The following is a 19616-nucleotide window of genomic DNA, read 5'->3' on the forward strand; positions in this document are numbered from 1 at the left end:
GAAATCAGTGCCAAAAATAGGTTGAGCAATCTTTATTAACATGACAGTCCATTTGGCATTCTTGGTGAGAGTGATGACCAAATCCAAAGTCTTGTGACTGTATGTGCATATGACAGAATCATTAACTGTCATTAAAGGGACCATACTGTGTTTTGAGTCTGGGTAGAGCATGGCATTCTGTGTTGATTAAAAACATGAAGCCTGTATGTAGCCAGTGACAAACTAACTTGGTTTTGCAGTCTTGTGTAGTCATTTGGTAGTTGGCAGCATCAAAGTTGTCACAACAAACAGTACAATGAACAGTCGTAAAATACCTTTTTGACTTTGGGTGCTGACTGTTCTCAAACGGTATGTGCTGTAGGTGAATGATGTTCTGCATTACACCTGAATAAGATTGGTGTTTGGTGTTGGGGTGCAAGCGTGGTTCTTGCACTTTGTAGCCAGGTGACTAAAATGTCTGTGGAACCAGCAAATGTTTGCCTGAATGGTCTTGAGACTGTGTGATAGGGATGGGGGGTATGAGGGATGCAAATGCTCTTAGCTGTAGTGGTCCACAGTTGCAGTGTTTCCAACTGTTCAGTCTGTCTTTCAATGATTGTGCAATGACTTTGTAGGTCCTCAGGAAAGCTTGGTGATCTGCAGGTGGAGGAGAGCTCACAGTGAAACAGTGGTACTTCAGGCTGGTCTGGTATGGTTTGGCTGTCTTCAGAATGAAAGGGAGTTGTTGCTGTGGCCACTGTGGTGTGCAAATTGAGAAGATGTGCAATATATTGGCAACCTGCATAATGGATTTCCTTCGTGAGCTATTAAGATTAACCTCACATAGGGTAGCAATTGTTGTTGTCAGATTGTATAATAGCAAAACATCTGAAATGATACTGGCATCTATCATTCCATGAATTTATCACCAGGTTTCATAGTGTGTTTTGTTACTATGCTTTTCATGGTACAGGATTTGGTCTTGATACATTGGTTTTGTGCAACACAAAATCAGTGCCGTCTCCAGAGAATTTTAATCTTGCTAGAGGGGAGTGGGGTTCTAATGTGTCAGACACCACTAAAATAGCACATTGATGGAATTACTGGTCAATAAGGTGAACTGTTCAAAATTGTCACTGATTTTCTATTGTGTGAAAATGTTCTCCATTATTGCAAACCAGATTCCTAGTTGATTGGGCATAAATGGTGGGGCTTAAATTTGCATACATGATGTGGCAGGACCAAGAGAGCCAATGAGTGGAAAGTCTGTTGCTCTCACAGGTGGTAACAGTGCGGGTGGAAGAACCATATTCATGATCACTCTGGATGAGATGTCACACAGCACAGATATGTGGCTGTGCAGAACAGTGTTCTGCGTTTGCTTCACTATTTCTGATGTCAGAACCAGTGTGGCTGAAGCCATAATGTTCAGAGATGGATATGTTCATGTCATAGAATTTGGTGGTTGAAGTACAGGAGACAGGTGTTGTAAGCCTTGAACTCATTTTTAACGTTGTGGATATCACCATCGATCGTGTGTGGTAGATTATCCATAGTAGTCATGGTGGTATGTACCTATGTGAATCAAAGTAGATAATATATTCATGAGAGCACAATTTCCTCAGAGTCATCAATTAAATAGTGACACTGTCTCCTTCATATAAAGTAATACACAAAATAACAGTGTAACAAATTCCACTTTACTGTGCACAGCTATGAAAACAAGATACATTGGTTTTGTGCAACACAAAATCAGTGCCGTCTCCAGAGAATTTTAATCTTGCTAGAGGGGAGTGGGGTTCTAATGTGTCAGACACCACTAAAATAGCACATTGATGGAATTACTGGTCAATAAGGTGAACTGAACAAAGCAGAACAGGATTCAACAAAGAACATGACATATTAGACACACTACACTTGTCAGGTATTGAGTAGTCAGTTGTCACTCCAAGGTTTTGGTAATACAGATTTGTTTCTTAAACACAGTGTGCTGCCCGATGACAGATAAATTAATATTGGAGAAAAACTTGTCAAGGGTAATTGAAAATTATTAGTTGTTGTCCATTGTGTGAAGAGCAAATAGTTCAGGGGTCTTTTATAACACTTGATGTTGGTGAAAAATGGCTGCTACTCTTTCCGAAGCTCACGTGATGTCGCCTAGTAACCTCAAAACTGCAATTCATTTGTGAAAAAACTTTCGTCATTACACGGAATGTAATACTGTCGTTGTCATATCAAGAAAGTGAAGAAAATAGATAAATAACTGCACAATTTACAGAATTCAAATTATAATTGTGAATTTCAGATATTACAATATTTCAAAAATCATCATATGTTAACATAGTTTCATATGATTTACACAATATCAAGATAAATAGGAAATATACTGCATGAATGCAAAATAAAACATAACAGTGATAGTTCTAAATGAATTGTGGATCTGAAACAGTTACATCATTAACTTACAAGCTCTGTGAAGACTCAGGTATGCAACATAACCAGGTGACATGCTAGGGCTCTCTCCGTACCGGTGAATATTATAATAATAATAATAATTATAATAATAATAATAATAATAATTTTATTATTATTATTATTATTATTATTATTATTCCCGTGGAGGCCCGGGAAAAGAATAGGCCTCTGGTATGTTCTGCCAGTCGTAAAAGGCGACGAAAAGAACAAACCTCTAATAGGGCTAACCCACCTTTTAGTGTGATTAGTTGGTTCAGGACAGAACTAATGAAGCCTCGGACAAGTGCCGTCATGGTCGGGGACGACTCTTGAACCCTATGCCCGCCCACAATGGTAACGACACTGCTAGCCAACTGGAAAATGATTTAAATCCAAATAGAGGTGTTTTGCAGGATATGCTTCCTGCAACCACCCTAGAAGGAAAACAAAGACAGAGGATGAGATGGTCAGATGAAGTTAATCGACACCTCATGTTCTGTTATTACCAAGCAACAAACCTAGGAACCAACACAACTGGATACAGGTCACAAGTATACACAACATTTATTACCAGATACCCAGAATTAAAATTTTTAACAGAACAACGACTAGCTGATCAGATCCATGGAATAATAAAAAATAACAGGATACCCCAGTCAGAATTAGAAAACATCAAACATCAAGTACAACAAATACTGGAACAAAATAATGTGCAATCAGAAGAAGAAGAAAATACAGTAATGGACTCAAACATCCCAGAGCAAACAAACAAAGAACAACATGCACCAATTAAACAATCAGAGGAAAACGAAATCTTAATACAGCCACCAGAACAAGCACAAATAGAACACGAAGTGACACAGATGTTAGATATAGAAGAAAAATTTCAGCTAACATATATAGAATACAAAGACACAAATACAGACATTAGACCATTCTTGCATAGACCACCAAATAACCCACAAGTCGAAACAACAATAAAAACTATCAACACAGTCATACACAACAAAATAAATGAAAATACAACTATGGAAGAGTTACAACTACTGGTTTATATAGGAGGACTCACTACACTAAATATACACACTAGGCAGAGATCAGAACCAACCAACACACAGAAGAAACCCACAAAACCAGCATGGCAACACAGGCTACAGATCAAAATAGAAAAACTGAGAAAAGACATCGGACAGCTAACACAATTTATAAGAAATGAAATCTCAGAAAAAAAACGAAAAGGTTAGGTAAAATCTCACAACAAGAAGCGACAGAGCAATTAGACGAAAAGAAGCAGAAATTACAAGCATTAGCCAAACGACTCAGAAGATACAAAAAAAGTGAAAATAGAAGGAAACAAAACCAAACATTCAACACAAACGAAAAGAAATTTTACCAGACAATAGATAACACACACATTAAAATAAACAATCCACCAAACATAACAGACATGGAACACTTCTGGAGCAACATATGGTCAAACCCGGTACAACATAACAGGCATGCATGGTGGATACAAGCAGAAACAGACACATACAAGATGATACCACAAATGCCTGAAGTGACAATTTTGCAACATGAAGTCACCCAAGCAATTAATTCTACTCACAATTGGAAAGCCCCTGGAAATGATAAAATAGCAAATTTCTGGTTAAAGAAGTTCACCTCAACACATTCACATCTAACTAAATTATTTAACAGTTACATTGCAGACCCATACACATTCCCTGATACACTTACACATGGAATAACTTATCTGAAACCTAAAGATCAAGCAGACACAGCGAACCCAGCTAAATATCGCCCCATAACATGCCTACCAACAATATACAAAATATTAACTTCAGTCATTAAACAGAAACTAGTGACACATACAACGCAGAACAAAATTATAAATGAAGAACAAAAAGGCTGTTGCAAAGGAGCACGAGGATGTAAAGAGCAACTGATAATAGATGCAGAGGTGACATATCAAGCTAAAACTAAACAAAGGTCGCTACACTACGCATACATCGATTACCAAAAAGCTTTTGATAGTGTACCCCACTCATGGTTACTACAAATATTGGAAATATATAAAGTAGATCCTAAATTGATACAGTTCCTAAACATAGTAATGAGAAACTGGAAAACCACACTTAATATCCAAACAAATTCAAATAATATCACATCACAGCCAATACAGATTAAACGTGGAATATACCAAGGAGACTCATTAAGTCCTTTCTGGTTCTGCCTTGCTCTGAACCCACTATCCAACATGCTAAATAATACAAATTATGGTTACAATATTACTGGAACATACCCACACAAAATCACACATTTGCTATACATGGATGATCTAAAACTACTGGCAGCAACAAATCAACAACTCAACTAATTACTAAAGATAACAGAAGTATTTAGCAATGATATAAATATGGCTTTTGGGACAGACAAATGTAAGAAAAATAGCATAGTCAAGGGAAAACACACTAAACAAGAAGATTACATATTGGATAACCACAGCGACTGCATAGAAGCGATGGAAAAAACAGATGCCTATAAATATCTAGGATACAGACAAAAAATAGGAATAGATGATAGAAATATTAAGGAAGAGCTAAAAGAAAAATATAGACAAAGACTAACAAAAATACTGAAAACAGAATTGACAGCAAGAAACAAGACAAAAGCTATAAATACCTATGCTATACCAATATTGACCTACTCATTTGGAGTAGTGAAATGGAGTAACACAGACCTAGAAGCACTCAATACACTTACACGATCACAATGCCACAAATATAGAATACATCACATACATTCAGCAACAGAAAGATTCACATTAAGCAGAAAGGAAGGAGGAAGGGGATTTATCGACATAAAAAACCTACATTATGGACAGGTAGACAATTTAAGAAAATTCTTTCTAGAACGAGCAGAAACTAGCAAAATACACAAAGCAATCACCCACATAAATACATCGGCTACACCACTACAATTTCATAACCACCTCTACAACCCTTTAGATCACATAACATCAACAGATACAAAGAAAGTAAATTGGAAAAAGAAAACACTACATGGCAAGCACCCGTATCATCTAACACAGCCACACATCGATCAAGACGCATCCAACACATGGCTAAGAAGAGGCAATATATACAGTGAGACAGAAGGATTCATGATTGCAATACAGGATCAAACAATAAACACCAGATATTACAGCAAGCATATTATTAAAGATCCCAATACCACAACAGATAAATGCAGACTTTGCAAACAACAAATAGAAACAGTAGATCACATCACAATTGGATGTACAATACTAGCAAACACAGAATACCCCAGAAGACATGACAATGTAGCTTGCCTTACAAAATAAACTAATAAAACAACACATTCCCACATACAAGTATGCACCACAAAATGTACTGGAGAATGATGAATACAATTTATACTGGAACAGAACCATTATAACAGATAAAACAACACCACATAACAAACCTGACATCATACTCACCAATAAAAAGAAGAAATTAACACAACTAATCGAAATATCCATACCCAATACAACAAATATACAGAAGAAAACAGGAGAAAAAATTGAAAAATACATCCAACTGGCTGAGAAAGTCAAGGACATGTGGCATCAGTGTAATGTTGAAATTATACGAATTATACTATCAACTACAAGAGTCATACCACACAATATCCACCAGTACATCAATGCAATACAGCTACATCGAAACGTATATATACAACTACAGAAATCTGTAATTATTGATACATGTTCAATTACCCGAAAGTTCCTAAATGCAATGTAACAAATACTGTACCATTAAAAGGAAGTCACGGTTGATCAAGGTCCGTGTCACTTTCCATTTTTAACCAGACATAACATCTGAGAAATGAAAGAAATAATAATAAACCACAGAAGTAGTACAAAAATTGATTGTTTTACAACTGTGTGTTGCCATACAGTAATATAAAATGGAATAAAATCACTACTCTAAATTAAATTTTGTTATATAGCTTGATACTTATAAGGCCATGTGCATGGAAGCTGTTGGCATGTAGTTATGTTGCATCCACAGATACAGAGAGCCTTTCACAAGAACTGCATGTAAGTGGTTGATGAGATGGATGGTGCATTTTACATCAGATAATTAGTACAGACAATAATCATACAAAATGTTGGCTGTCAGGAAATGTGCCTTGAGAGTTTCTGATAATAGTTGTTATAATAAATCGGTAGATCACATGATGTTGACATTGTTATCTCCAGTCTGAAGATTAGTTTGATGCTACTGTGTCCTGTGCAAGCCTCATCATCTCCAAATAACTAATGCAACCTTTACCATTTTGAATCTGCTTACTGTAGCCATCTTTTGTTCTCCCTCCGAGAAGTTCAACAAGCGACTCATCGTAGAAAAAGCCAAACAAGAAGGTTCGAAGAAAAAAGAGAAAGAAAATACAAACTAATTCCAGCTGACAAGTTAAACCTCTATTAACACACATCATTGTTTTAAGTAGCTTACTGTAAATACAAACCATGCTTATGTTGTAACAAAGTATTTCATTAATTTCCCCATTTACCATATACCATAGGATTTAAATAATAAAAAGCATATTGCTCGAAAACTATGAGTGATACAAAAAACTAAGGCTAGATTTGGATTCAGCTCATAAAAATCTATAAAGAACAGCTATCAAAGTAAAATAAAGTTTTTCAAAAAAAATTTAAGTTGGCCTGTGTTATTTATCATTCATGTTTCACTTCCATCCATGGTGACATACCTTCAGAAGATACTTCCTAACATTAAAATCTATATTTGATGTTAACAAACTTCTTTTCTGCAAAAGCACTTTTCTTGCCATTGTCAGTCTAAATTTTATATCCTGTTTTCTTCAGCCACCATCAGTTATTGTAGCAGCCAAACAACAAAACTCATCCACTACTTACAGTGTCTTGTTTCCAAATATAATTGCCTCAGCATTGCCTAATATAATTTGATTTTATCCATTAGCCTTGTTTTGCTTTTGTTGATTGTCTTAAAATTCCCCTTTCAAGACACACTCCATTCTGTTAAACTGCTTTTTCAAGTCATTTGCCATCTCTGACAGAATTACAATATCACTGGCAAAAACTCAAACTTTTTATTTCTTTTCCACTATAGAGTGGCTATATGTTGCAGACAGCTGACCAAGTGAAGAAGACCTTGGGATATAAGAAGAAGAACATAAAGTTGCAGATGATAACAAAGGAACTGCAATACTAACTAGTGAGATTGAAGAATCTATGAAGGCAATGGGAATTGACGAGATTCCTGTGGAACTGTTAGTCGTTGGAGAAAGAAGGCTAAAGGGAGTTGATTGGATTGTGTAATCAAATATACGTGACAGGAAAATGGCCAAAGGACTTTACAGAAAGTATCTTAAAACCTATAGAAAAGAAAAAAAAACAGCAAAAAGTGAGAAGAACATAGAACAGTGAGCCTGATATCGCATGCAGACAGTGTTGCTGAGGATGCTCAACAGAAGGCTATATGGAAAGATGAATTGCATAATAGGAGATGAACAATTTGGTTTCAGGCGAAGAGTGAAAACTAGAGATGCCATTGGACTACTGAGAGTGATATGGGAGAGGTACATGGAGAAGAAAAGGAAGGTGTATGTTGTGTTCATTGATCTTGAAAAGGCTTTTGACTTTGTCACATGGAACAAACAGATGGAAATCGTAAGGAAACATGGAGTTGACTGGAGGGATAGATGGCAAATCAGAAATTTGTATTTGAACCAGAGAGCAAGAGTAAGAATAGGTGGTGTGATGAGTGAAGAAATAGAACTGGGAAGAGGTGTAAGGTTGTTGTTTATCACCAACACCATTCAATATATATCTGGAGGAAATTATTACTGAAAGCTTTGATGGAAGGAGAGGAGCTTGTATAGGGGGGTTCGGAGAGTGGAGTGTATAAGATTTCCAGACGACATGATTGTGATGGCAGAGAGTGCAATGTTAGATGAGCTAAACACAAATTAGAAGAAAATGGAATTAAGATTAACGAGAAGAAAACAAAAAGCATGGTAATTGAAGGAAAGGGAAGAAAATGTCATATGAGAATAGGGGGAGAGGAAATAGAGCAAGTGAATAACTTCAATTATTTGGGAAGTGTAATAATGGATGATAATATGTATTGCTCAACAGATATTAGGAAAAGAATTGCAATGGCAAAAGGAGGATTCAAGAGGAAACAGAAATTACTTTGTGGACAACTAAACAAAGATCTGAGGAAAAGACTTGCCAAATATTATATCTGGAGTGTTGCACTATATGGTGTGGAGACCTGGACATTCAGGAAGGAAGATGAAAGATTGGAAGCACTAGAGATGTGTATATGGAGAAGAATGGTCAAAGTGAAATGGGAAGACCGAATAAGGAATGAAGAAGTATTAAGAACAGTTAGAGAAGAAAGAAACATGCTGAAAGTTATCCGAAAGAGAAAATGGAACTGCATTGGACATTGTTTGCGGAGGGACTGTTTATTGAAGGAAGGAATAGAAGGAATGGTGGAGGGAAAAAGGGGGAGAGGAAAAAGAAGCAAATGCTGGACAATATAAAAGAAGGCAAATATTCAGAAATGAAGATACTGGCTATGGACAGACAAAAGTGGAAGAGGCTTAACGCATGACGAGATCTGCCTTTAGGCAGAAAACCATACTACTACATGGACTTTAATTCCTACTCCAAATTTTTCTTTGATTTCCTTTACTACAGACTCAGTGTGCAGATTGAATAACATCAGGCATAGCTACAACCCTGTCTCAGTCCCTTCTCAAACACTGCCTCCCTTCCATGCCACTTGACTCAAATAACTCCAATCTGGTCTCTGTACAAGTTGTAAATGGTCGTTTGCTCCTTGTATTTTTTGCATACAACCTTCTTAATTCCAAAGAGTGTGTTGTAGTAAACATGTCAAAAGCATTCTCTAAGTCTACAAATGCTTTAAATGTAGGTTTGCCTTTCCTTAACCTATCTTCTAAGATAAGTCTTAGGGTCAGTATTTCCTATTATGTACTTACACCTCTCAAGAATCCAAACCAATCTTCTCTGAGATCAGCTTCTGCCAGTTTTTCCATTCTGCTGCAAAGATTTTTTTTATCAACCATCACTTACTAAACTGATAGTAATGGTTTTCCAACTGAGCTCTTGATATTCATACAGCTGTTTCTTTTCTCCAAAGACCTCTTTAATTTTCCTATTGGTCGTATCTATCTCCTAGTAATTTGTTCTTCTATATCCTTACATTTGTTCTCTAGCCATTCCTGCTTAGACATTTTGCACTTTATGCCAGACTCAATTTTTAGATGTCTGTGTTCCTTTCACCAGATTCAGTTGCTGCATTTTTATATTTTCTCCTTTCATCAATTAAACTGAACATTTCCAGTATTATCCAAGGATTTCTACTAGACCTTATCTTTTTACCTATTTGATACTCTGCTGCTTTCACTATTTCATCTCTCAAAGCTACCCATTAATCTTCTACTGCAATCATTTCTACTATTGTTGCCCATTGTTACCTAATGCTCCTTCTGAAACACTCGGCAACCTGTGGTTCTTTAAATTTATCCAGGTCATATTTCCAAAATTTCCTACATTTTTGTAGTCTCATCAGTTTTAATCTATAGTCATAACCAATAAATTGTGGGCAGTCCACATCTGCCACTTGAATGTGTTAGATATGGTTGTATATAATCTCTCACATTTCTATTCTGCCTCTTATGTGTAGTACTACTCTCAAAGCCATCAAAAAATGGTGCACCACTGATTTGTACAAATTGCTCATAGATTGATATCTATACAGTATTGACGGAAAACACAAAATTGTGTGCTTTGGTGGCCGACAGATGAATGTGTGATGCTACAACACAATTTCACTATGCAGCTGACAAGGATAGCAAACATGCAATATGGCAATACCAGGACATGAGGTCTTCATGAATTTCATTCAGTATACTCAGTTGGACAGTAACGATGCCTCACAGCATCTGAGAAACTGTAGTTGGACTCAATGCAGTCAGTTGGAGTAATTGGTGAACTGCTCAACATTTGAATAGTAATGATGTCAATATCTGATGATGATGATTGCAGGAATAGGTGAACCACAGCCAAACACAATGTCAAGAAGAAAGCTGTTAACTAGAGGTGACAGAATGTGATGAACGTGAAATCATGAGAGAGGCACTAAGAGCCCAGAGTTTATCATCATCATCATCAATGATTTAACATGCAACTGGTGTCTTGGGTGCTGTTTCATTTCATAGCAGGACCCCTCTGGTTGTCATCTGTGGCACCATTACAGCACAGTGGTACATCAATGACATTATATGCCTTTTTTTTGTTGTTCTTCAAGGCAAGCCATTCTGGGCTTACATTTCAGCAAGTTAATCTCTGCCTGCACATGGTGAGAGCTTCTACTGCTTGCCCTCATGTTTGCCAAATCTTACCTCAGCCAGGAAGGTCGCTGAATCTCTCCCAAATTGAGAACAGTTTGGAGCAGGATTTTGAAGATATTATGTGCCAGTTGTGTAGAATTAAGCAGGATATCATCAGGAGGGCATCCAACAACTCCATCAGCCAATACCAATCTGAATAACTGCTTGCATAAGGGCCACAGGTGGACCAATGCATTACTGACTTACTCAATTTGTGAAGCTCTTTCTGTTGACTAAATAATCCAATTGTTCGGAAATTGTAATAATTTATATGTGTACATCACACGTACTGATTTCCAACCCATTTGGTTAATTCTTTCTTGGTGTGTTGTTTTTTGTGTACTGGACTGTATTATTGCTAATGCCATACATTTCTCATGCAACTGTGTTTAGTATAATGGAATAAAATATATTATTTTGTGACTTTTATGCTTTCGACTTGTGCAAAGAAAGAGCCTTCCATTTGTCTGTGTAGCTGGACCTGATGTATCACTGGGCACACACAGAGGCACCAGCAGCAGCACCCCCAACCCCAACCCCTGGGAAACTGAGAAGTTCAGCTTGGCCTTCTCCTAGCCCTGCTGGAGTTCCACAGGAGTCTGTCAACACTGACACAATTGGACCTGGAGCTCACTGCACAGAAGCTGGCAAGTTCATAAATACCACTGTTGTGTGAAATAACTATCAATTAACATTCAGTGCTGAATAAAATTCATTTTCAATCCTAAAATGCTTGTAACACACAATGCAGTTAAAAATCTGTTGGTTCTTCTTCTACTGCTGCCTACAGGACATAACATTCTCTTACATTTGGTTTTGTTCATTATAAGCCACTTACAAAAATGTATAAAAGTTATCATCTTGGATATTCGGGAATCCAGCCAGATGTTTGCATCGTTCTCGCACGATATTTCAACAGCGTGCCTCGCTGTCTTCTTCAGGTGATACCCGAGAATGGTCCTTGGGTTGATCGAGTCCAGTATTTATGCCTGGGAGGAGCTGGGCGTTCCCTAATTGGTCCATGCCGAGTTGAGTGTTTCATCTGTGGTCACAGCCTGCCAGACTCGGCTTCAACGGACCCCTCCAGTCATAGATGTTCCGACTGCCATCGGCGCCCGTTTTGGCCATCCTCAATGGTTGTGGTTGTCATCTGTGGTGTGTCAGACCCGATCTGAGATGTTGGGTGCTCTGTCTCATGACTGTTACTATGATTTCCACTTCTGTTTCGTGCTGGGCACTCCCTAATCGGTCCGTGCCACGTCGTGTGTTCCGTCTGAGGTCCTCACCCGCCAGACATGGCTACATTGTCCCTCTCTGGTCACCAGTGTTCCCTCCGCCTTCCATGCCCGCCCTGGCCATCTTCTGAAGTCGAGTTCACGATCTGGGATGTGTCGAATCTGCTCTCTAATGTCCGACACCTTGTCTCATGGCTGTTCTCTCGGTTTCCACTTCTATTTCTTGTAGAATCCTGGAGTGTCCTGCGTTGAGTTTTCACAAGCTCAAGTGCTGGATTCCAGGCAGTGCTGATTTGGTATCCCGAGTCACGGTTGATTAGACTGTCTGTGATCTTAATCTTAATGGCTTCTTTAATGACACTGTCCCAAAATCTTGAGGTCTGTGTCACAATCTTGGTGTCACTGTAATCCATTGAATGACCAAGTTCCAGACAACGCTCTGCTATCGCTGATTTAGTTGCCTGCCTGAGTCTGGTAGGTCTCTGGTGTTCTTTACACTTGATGTCCACAGTTCTGGTTTTCTGGCCAATGTATGACAGCCCACACTGGCACCGTATGTTGTAAATACCTGGCTTGCGTAGCCCCAGGTCATCTTTTACATTCCCCAGCATAGCCCCAATTTTGGTGGGTGGGCAAAATATGCTCTTGATGTCATATTTCTGGAGAATCCTGCTGATCTTGGCAGAGATAGATCTGGCGTATGGCAGGTATGCCATCTTCTTGGCTCTTCTGGTTCTTCTTCTGGATCCTTTGGCCAGTTGAAGTGCCTTCTGGATATCTCTAGAGGAGTACCAATTCCTGCTGAACACCGATTGTAAGTGTTCTATTTCTGTGTCCAGACTATCAGGATCTGACAGAGTTTGTGCTCTGTGGACCAGTGTTTTGAGCACTCCATTCTTCTGTGCCAGATGGTGGCAACTGCTGGCTTGTAGGTATTAGTCAGTGTGCGTAGGTTTGCGGTACACACTGTGTCCAAATGTGCCATCTGCCTTTCTCTTCACCAGAACGTCCAAGAACAGAAGTAGTCCATCCTTCTCCATTTCCATTGTGAACTGAATGTTCGGATGGCAAGAGTTCAGATGTAGCAGGAACTCATCTAACTTCTCTCTACCATGGGGCCAGATGACAAAGGTATCATCCACATACCTAAAAACGCACTTGGGTTGATATGTGGCTGAAGAGAGTGCCTCCTCTTCAAACCTTTCCATAAATAGGTTGGCCACCACTGGTGATAGAGGGCTGCCCATCGCCACCCCTTCTGTTTGTTCGTAAAATTGACCCCCCATATAGGAAGTACGTCGAGGTCACTATGTGCCTGAATAGGTCAAGGAGAGCCCCATCTAACTTGTCTTCAATAAGCTCAAGTGACTCCTTCAGTGGTACACTTGCGAAGAGAGACACCACATCGAAACTAGTCATGATGTCTGTGTCTGTGATGTGTTGCTGGCCCAGTCGTTGCAGGAAATCCTCTGAGTTCCGGATGTGATATGCACATTTACCCAGGTATTTCACAGTAGGGTAAGTTGCTGCGCCAATATTGCTGACAATAGGTTTCAGTGGAATCCCATCCTTGTGAGCCTTGGGGAGTCCATGAAGTCTAGGGGGTAAATGTGCACATCCCAGGCATAAATACTGGACTCGATCGATCCAAGGACCAGTCTCAGGTAGCACCTGAAGAAGACAGTGAGGCACGCTGTTGAAATATCATGCGAGAATGACGCGAACATCCGGCTAGATTCCCGAATATCCAAGATGTCAACAGATCGCCGGGAAAGCATGAAGAATTACATATAAAAGTTATGTTTTCTCAAGTCAGTTAAAATTATATTTCACATTAACTTGTATACACACTTGGAAGCGAACTTAACTGTGAATATGTACAGCTACTTTTTCATACATCCTAATTTACTCAACATTCTCTCTCTCTCTCTCTCTCTCTCTCTCTCTCTCTCTCTCTCTCTCTCTCTCTCTCTCTCCATTCCAGTACTAAATTGATGATCACTTACTTGATGTTTCACAATATATTCTATCAACTGATCCCTTCTTCTAGTCAGGTTATGCCATAAATTCCTCGTCTCCCCAATTCTATCTAGTGATGTGATTTGCCTGTCCAGTTCTCGGCATTCTTCTGTAGCACCACATTTCAAAAAATTCAGTTTTCTTGCTGTCTAAACTGTTTATTGTCCATGTTCCATTTCAAAAACTCCAGATGAATATCTACAGAAAAGACATCCTGACACTAAAATCTATATTTGATGGTAACAAATTTCTCTTCTTCAGAAAGGTTTGCCAGTTGATGTGTTATATTCTCTCTACTTTAACCATTATTGGTTATTTTGCTGCCAAATAGCAAAACTAACCCACTACTTTTAGTGTCTTTTTTTCTAATCTAATTTGCTCAGCATCAACTGATTTAATTCGACTACACTCCATTAGCCTCATTCTGCTTTTGTTGGTATACATCTTATATCATATCCTCCTCTCAAGACACAGTCCATTCTGTTCAGCTACTCTTTCAAGTCCTTCACTGTCTCTGGTGGAATTACAATGTCATCAGCAAACCTCACAGCCTTTATTTCTATTCTCTGAACTTTAACTCCTACCCTAAACTTTTCTTTGGTTTCCTTTACTGTCTACTCAATATAGACATTGAATAACACCAGTGACAGGCTACAATCCTATCTCACTCTGTTATCAAGCACCACCTCCATTTCATGCCCCTTGACTCTTATTCTTATAACTGCTGTCTGGTTTCTGTACAAGTTGTAAATAGCCTTTTGCTCCTTGTGTTTTACCCCTGCTTACTTCAGAATTTCAAAGAGAGTATTCCAGTCAACATTGTCAAAATCTTTCTCTAAATCTACAAATGCTATAAACATAGGTTTGCCTTTTATCAGCCTATTTTCTAAGGTAAGTCACAGGGTCAGTATTGCCTTGTGTGTTCCTACATTTCTCCAGAATAAAAACTGGTTTTCCCTGAGGATCAGCTTCAAGTTTTTCCATTCTTCTGTAAAGAATTCATGTTAGTATTTTGCATGATTTATTGAACTGAGTTCGATAGCATGAGGGTAATCCCAAAAGTAAGGTCTCCTATTTTTTTTTTATAAGTACGTAGACATGTTTATTTTTACAGTGGTTTGCATCAGTTTACAGCTTGAACATTTAGCTACTTTTTGATGTAATCACCATTTCTGTATATGCATTTTTGTAGATGCTGTGGCAGTTTTTGTATGCCCATGTCATATCAGCTCACTGCCATGCTGTTCAGAAAGTTATGAACCTCTTCTTTCACCCCGTCGTCAGAGCTGAATCGCTGGGACCACAGTTAACACAGACAGGTACTGTGAGACTCTGAAGAAACTCAAACAGGCAATTCAGAACCAGAGAAGAGGAATGTTGAGCAAGGGCGTACACATTCTCCATGACAACACTTGTCCACACATCACTCGACAAACCGTTGCTCTCCTGCAACAGTTTCAGTGGAACATAATTACTCACCCACTGTATAGTCTTGACTTGGTGCCGAGTGACAATCATCTGTTCCCTAGGTTAATAGAACATTTGGCCGCAAAGTGATTCAGCCCGCCCCTGTCCCCACGTCCCTGACCCCTGTCCCCACGTCCCTGACCCCTGTCCCCACGTCCCTGACCCCTGTCCCCACACATTGCTGCCCCCCCCCCCCCCCCCCCCACACGTCCCTCCCTCCTTGTGCCCCACACTGGACACAGATCCCCCCCACCCCCCTGCTCATGTATGCCACCTATCCCTTTGCCCCAGCCAGATCCCCCATCCCCTATGCCCCACATCCCTACTCTGTCCTTGAACAGCAGTCCTGCCACCCTCCCTTCCCCTCCTTTGTCCTCCATGTTTCTTCTTCCCCTGTGCCACACATACCTGCTCCCTCCTCCATCTTGTGCATTCTATATTGGAACAGTTTTGTGCTATAGGAATTTGAAAATAAGTGAGATTGACATTAAGTATTTGTACTCAAAGGAAAAGGCTGCTGATGTGTCTCTTATTCATAAGTTGAAATTCATGTCATGTTATGTGATAGTATTGTTATGTTGATAATGTTTCGCCTTATTTTATCTTTGCTATGACCATCTACAAAGCAGTGAACTACTTTATGATGTAATGCTGATGTTGAGTACTATTATTATGGATGATGTAACTTACTTATCCATAACTGTATAAACAGCACATTCTAACAAATATTTTATTACTACTTTTATTCTGTTTCCACAAAATAATAGTTGAGGAATATATAAAGCATCCATAATTTTGCTTTAGTGAAAGGAAAACCTGCCTTGAAACTGTGCACATAGATGTTAACAGTTCCTACTTTACAGTCTGTTGGTGGAAGTTTAAAATAGCGCATTGTGTTTGATATCACTATTCTGCCTTTGTAACTTCTAATTTACATCATCTAAAAATGGAAGGGCTATAAGTGAGTCAGAACTATCAAATGCATTTAATGATCAGTTCTTAAGTGTAGCAGAAAGATAGGGGGCGAACAGTTAAAGAGCGAAATCACAACAGTACGTTGGAAAAGTAGCTCTCATATAATGTAATCATATGAATGTAGCACCAACTTCTACTTCTGGAATTAAGAAAATTATACATTCTCTCAAAAATAAAAGCTCATTTGGTTTTGATGGTATTTCCAACAGAGTACTCAAGATTTGTTCACAGGTAATAACCACTGTATCATGTGAAATATGTAATGCATCACCAACTCGTGGCATTTTTCCAGAGAGACTGAAATATGCTATTGTTTAACACCACTTTAAGAAAGGTGATAAGTCAGAAACTACTGACCTGCTTCACTGATATCATTTTCCAAAATTTTTGAGGTGATGACGCGTTCGAGAACAGTATCTCGTGTTGGCAACCATAATATCCTCAACAAATCACAGTTGGATTTCAGAAGGGTTGCACTACTGAGAGTACCATTTAAATATTCATTCACCAGATTTTACAAGCATTAAATAACAAAATAGTGTTGGTTGATATTGTCTGTGACCTGTATAAGGCATTTGACTGTGTGAACCATACTGTTATCCTACATAAATTGATGTTTTATGGGATTGATGGAATAGCCAACTAATGGCTATGTCTAACTGAAAGAATGTAGATAGTTGTACTTAGTAATTCAACCAATATAGTATGCGGACATAATTCTGACTAGGGAGGAATCAAGTATGGGGTTCCCCAGGGTTAAAACTTGGTCCATTATTGTTCCTCACATGTGTAAAGTATCTTCTGTCCAACATACAACAGGCAGAATCACTTCTTTTTGAAGATGACACTAGTTTTGTAATCAATTCAAGCATGCACACAGAAACAGAATAAATGGTAGACACAGTTCATAAAAGTATTAGTGACTGGTTCTCTGCAAATGACCACACCCTCAATTTTAAAAAGACAAACCATATCCAGCTCTACACATTTAGGGGTACAACACCAGTGATAAGTGTAACAGTGGGTGAGGAAATAATAAATAGGGTGAAAACTTCAAAATTCTTAGATGTCCATATTGATGAGAATTTAAACTGGAAAAAGCAAATTTTGGAATCATGTGGAATAATGTTCTAGGGTAACTCATCTTTAAGTAAGTCAGTCTTTGTTGCTCAAAAATGTGCTGCAAGAATAATATGTGGAGCTCAACTATGGTCATCTTGTAGACATCTGTTTGAATTGGGTATTCTGACTACTGCCTCACAGTATATTTATCTCCTCATGAAGATAGTTGTAAATAAACCACTACAAGGAACCATGATTACATAATTACAATACCAGAAGGAAAAATGACATTCATTACTCAAAATCAAGGTTGTCTTTAGCATAAAAATGGAAGCACAATGCTGGAGCACAAATTTTTGGTTGCTTGCATAGTGATATAAAATGTCTGACAGACAGCAAAGTAAAATTTGAAAATGAACTGAGAAACTTTCTCCTGTTCAGCTCCCTCTCTTCTGTAGAACAATTTCCATTATTGTAGTGAGTAAGTACAAAGTAATTTGTGATGTGAGTGTAAAATAACTCATCCCACATAATTACGATTTATCATGCAAATGATTCATGAAAAATGAAGCTAACCAACAAATCACCTTTACACTGGCTTATTGTTCATCACCACTGCAACTAGGCAGTTATATTGTCTGCCCATTTTTGACATGCATAACATATAGATCTGCCTGTAGGACACATTTGAGCATACTAGAATAATGTGAATGGTGGTATCCTGTAATACACATCTAGCTGTAAGTACCTTGTATGGTTTCAGAAGATGTAAAAGTTAAACAACACTGAATCATTTACACATGTAATAAGTCTTAACAACATTAGGACTGAATTGTGCACTAATAATTTGTATGCATCATAGCTTTTCCTATCCTACTTTGTTAATGTTTTATATTTGTATGTATTATTTTGTAATATATCTAACATGACTGATTCTGTTGTACTTAACTGTCAATGGATGGATAAATATTTCAAATAAATAAAATAAAAACTTGCACATCTATTTTTAACTTGTTAAAATAGAGGAATGAGAAATAGCACTTATAAATGGTATTTTTCCATTATATTTAATTCTGGGGAGTGATTTATGTTTAGAAAGTTCTTTAATATTCATCTCTTTGTCACAGAATACCAGTTAATGATTATTGGCCTGAAACGAGAACACCATGAAACTGTAAACAGGCTGATACGAAATCAGGAAGTAGCTTTATTCAACCTCAGGGGGAAGCATGCACAGAAGGTCTTTGAGTTAGAACAGAGGATAACTGAGCTTGAAGAGCTCATTGACTGTATGAGGCAACAAATGGAAACAAACAAGACTATAGCTGATGCAGAGGTGAGTAACACCAACGTATCATGATTACTGTAGTATAGCAGAAAAGTTGGGGATTGTTGCTACTGCTGGATGCTATTTTCAGGTTTTCAGTCTGTGACAAATTTTCTTTAAAATTAATGTTAAAATAAAAATTTCGTATTTAGTCTAAAGTAGTTTTGGATCAATGTGTAAGATTTCTGGCATTAGCTGTAGTTTGATATTTATATTTGTAGTCCATTTGAAGTGATTTAACAATTTACCTTCATATTAACTTCAAGTTCAGTATACTTTTAATTGAAAATATTTCATAGGATGCCAATTATTAAGGAAGGAAGATTCTTTCATGACACTGAAGTCACACGTGGTAGGATGGAAGGTCAAATCCTCATCCAACCATCTAGATAGAGGTTTTCCAAAATTGCTTAAGGAAAATGCTGGGATGGTTCTTTTGTAAAAGAAACAGCCTATTTCCTTCTTCATTATTCTCCACTTTGAGCTTATCTTCAGTCTTTGCTTATCTCATTATTGATAGACATTACCCCCTCCCCCCTATCTTTGCTTGATGAATACATCCTTTATGTACATAGCAACAGGGGCCATCAAAGACTCTCTTTTTGTAATGTATTGTAAAATGA

General features: G+C 38.1%; 1 protein-coding gene across 1 annotated transcript in view; it reads left to right on the plus strand.

Moving 5' to 3' along the window:
* LOC124803359 (formin-2-like) overlaps window positions 1–19616 on the plus strand; it is a 237603-nt gene that overhangs the window by 43324 nt on the left and 174663 nt on the right. Inside the window, exons 4-5 of the mRNA XM_047264544.1 lie at window positions 11384–11555; window positions 18794–19002. Of these exons, the coding sequence (XP_047120500.1) occupies window positions 11384–11555; window positions 18794–19002 (381 nt within the window). The remainder of the gene's footprint in view (window positions 1–11383; window positions 11556–18793; window positions 19003–19616) is intronic.

Source organism: Schistocerca piceifrons, chromosome 6 (assembly GCF_021461385.2).
Source record: "Schistocerca piceifrons isolate TAMUIC-IGC-003096 chromosome 6, iqSchPice1.1, whole genome shotgun sequence".
NCBI lineage: Eukaryota > Metazoa > Arthropoda > Insecta > Orthoptera > Acrididae > Schistocerca > Schistocerca piceifrons.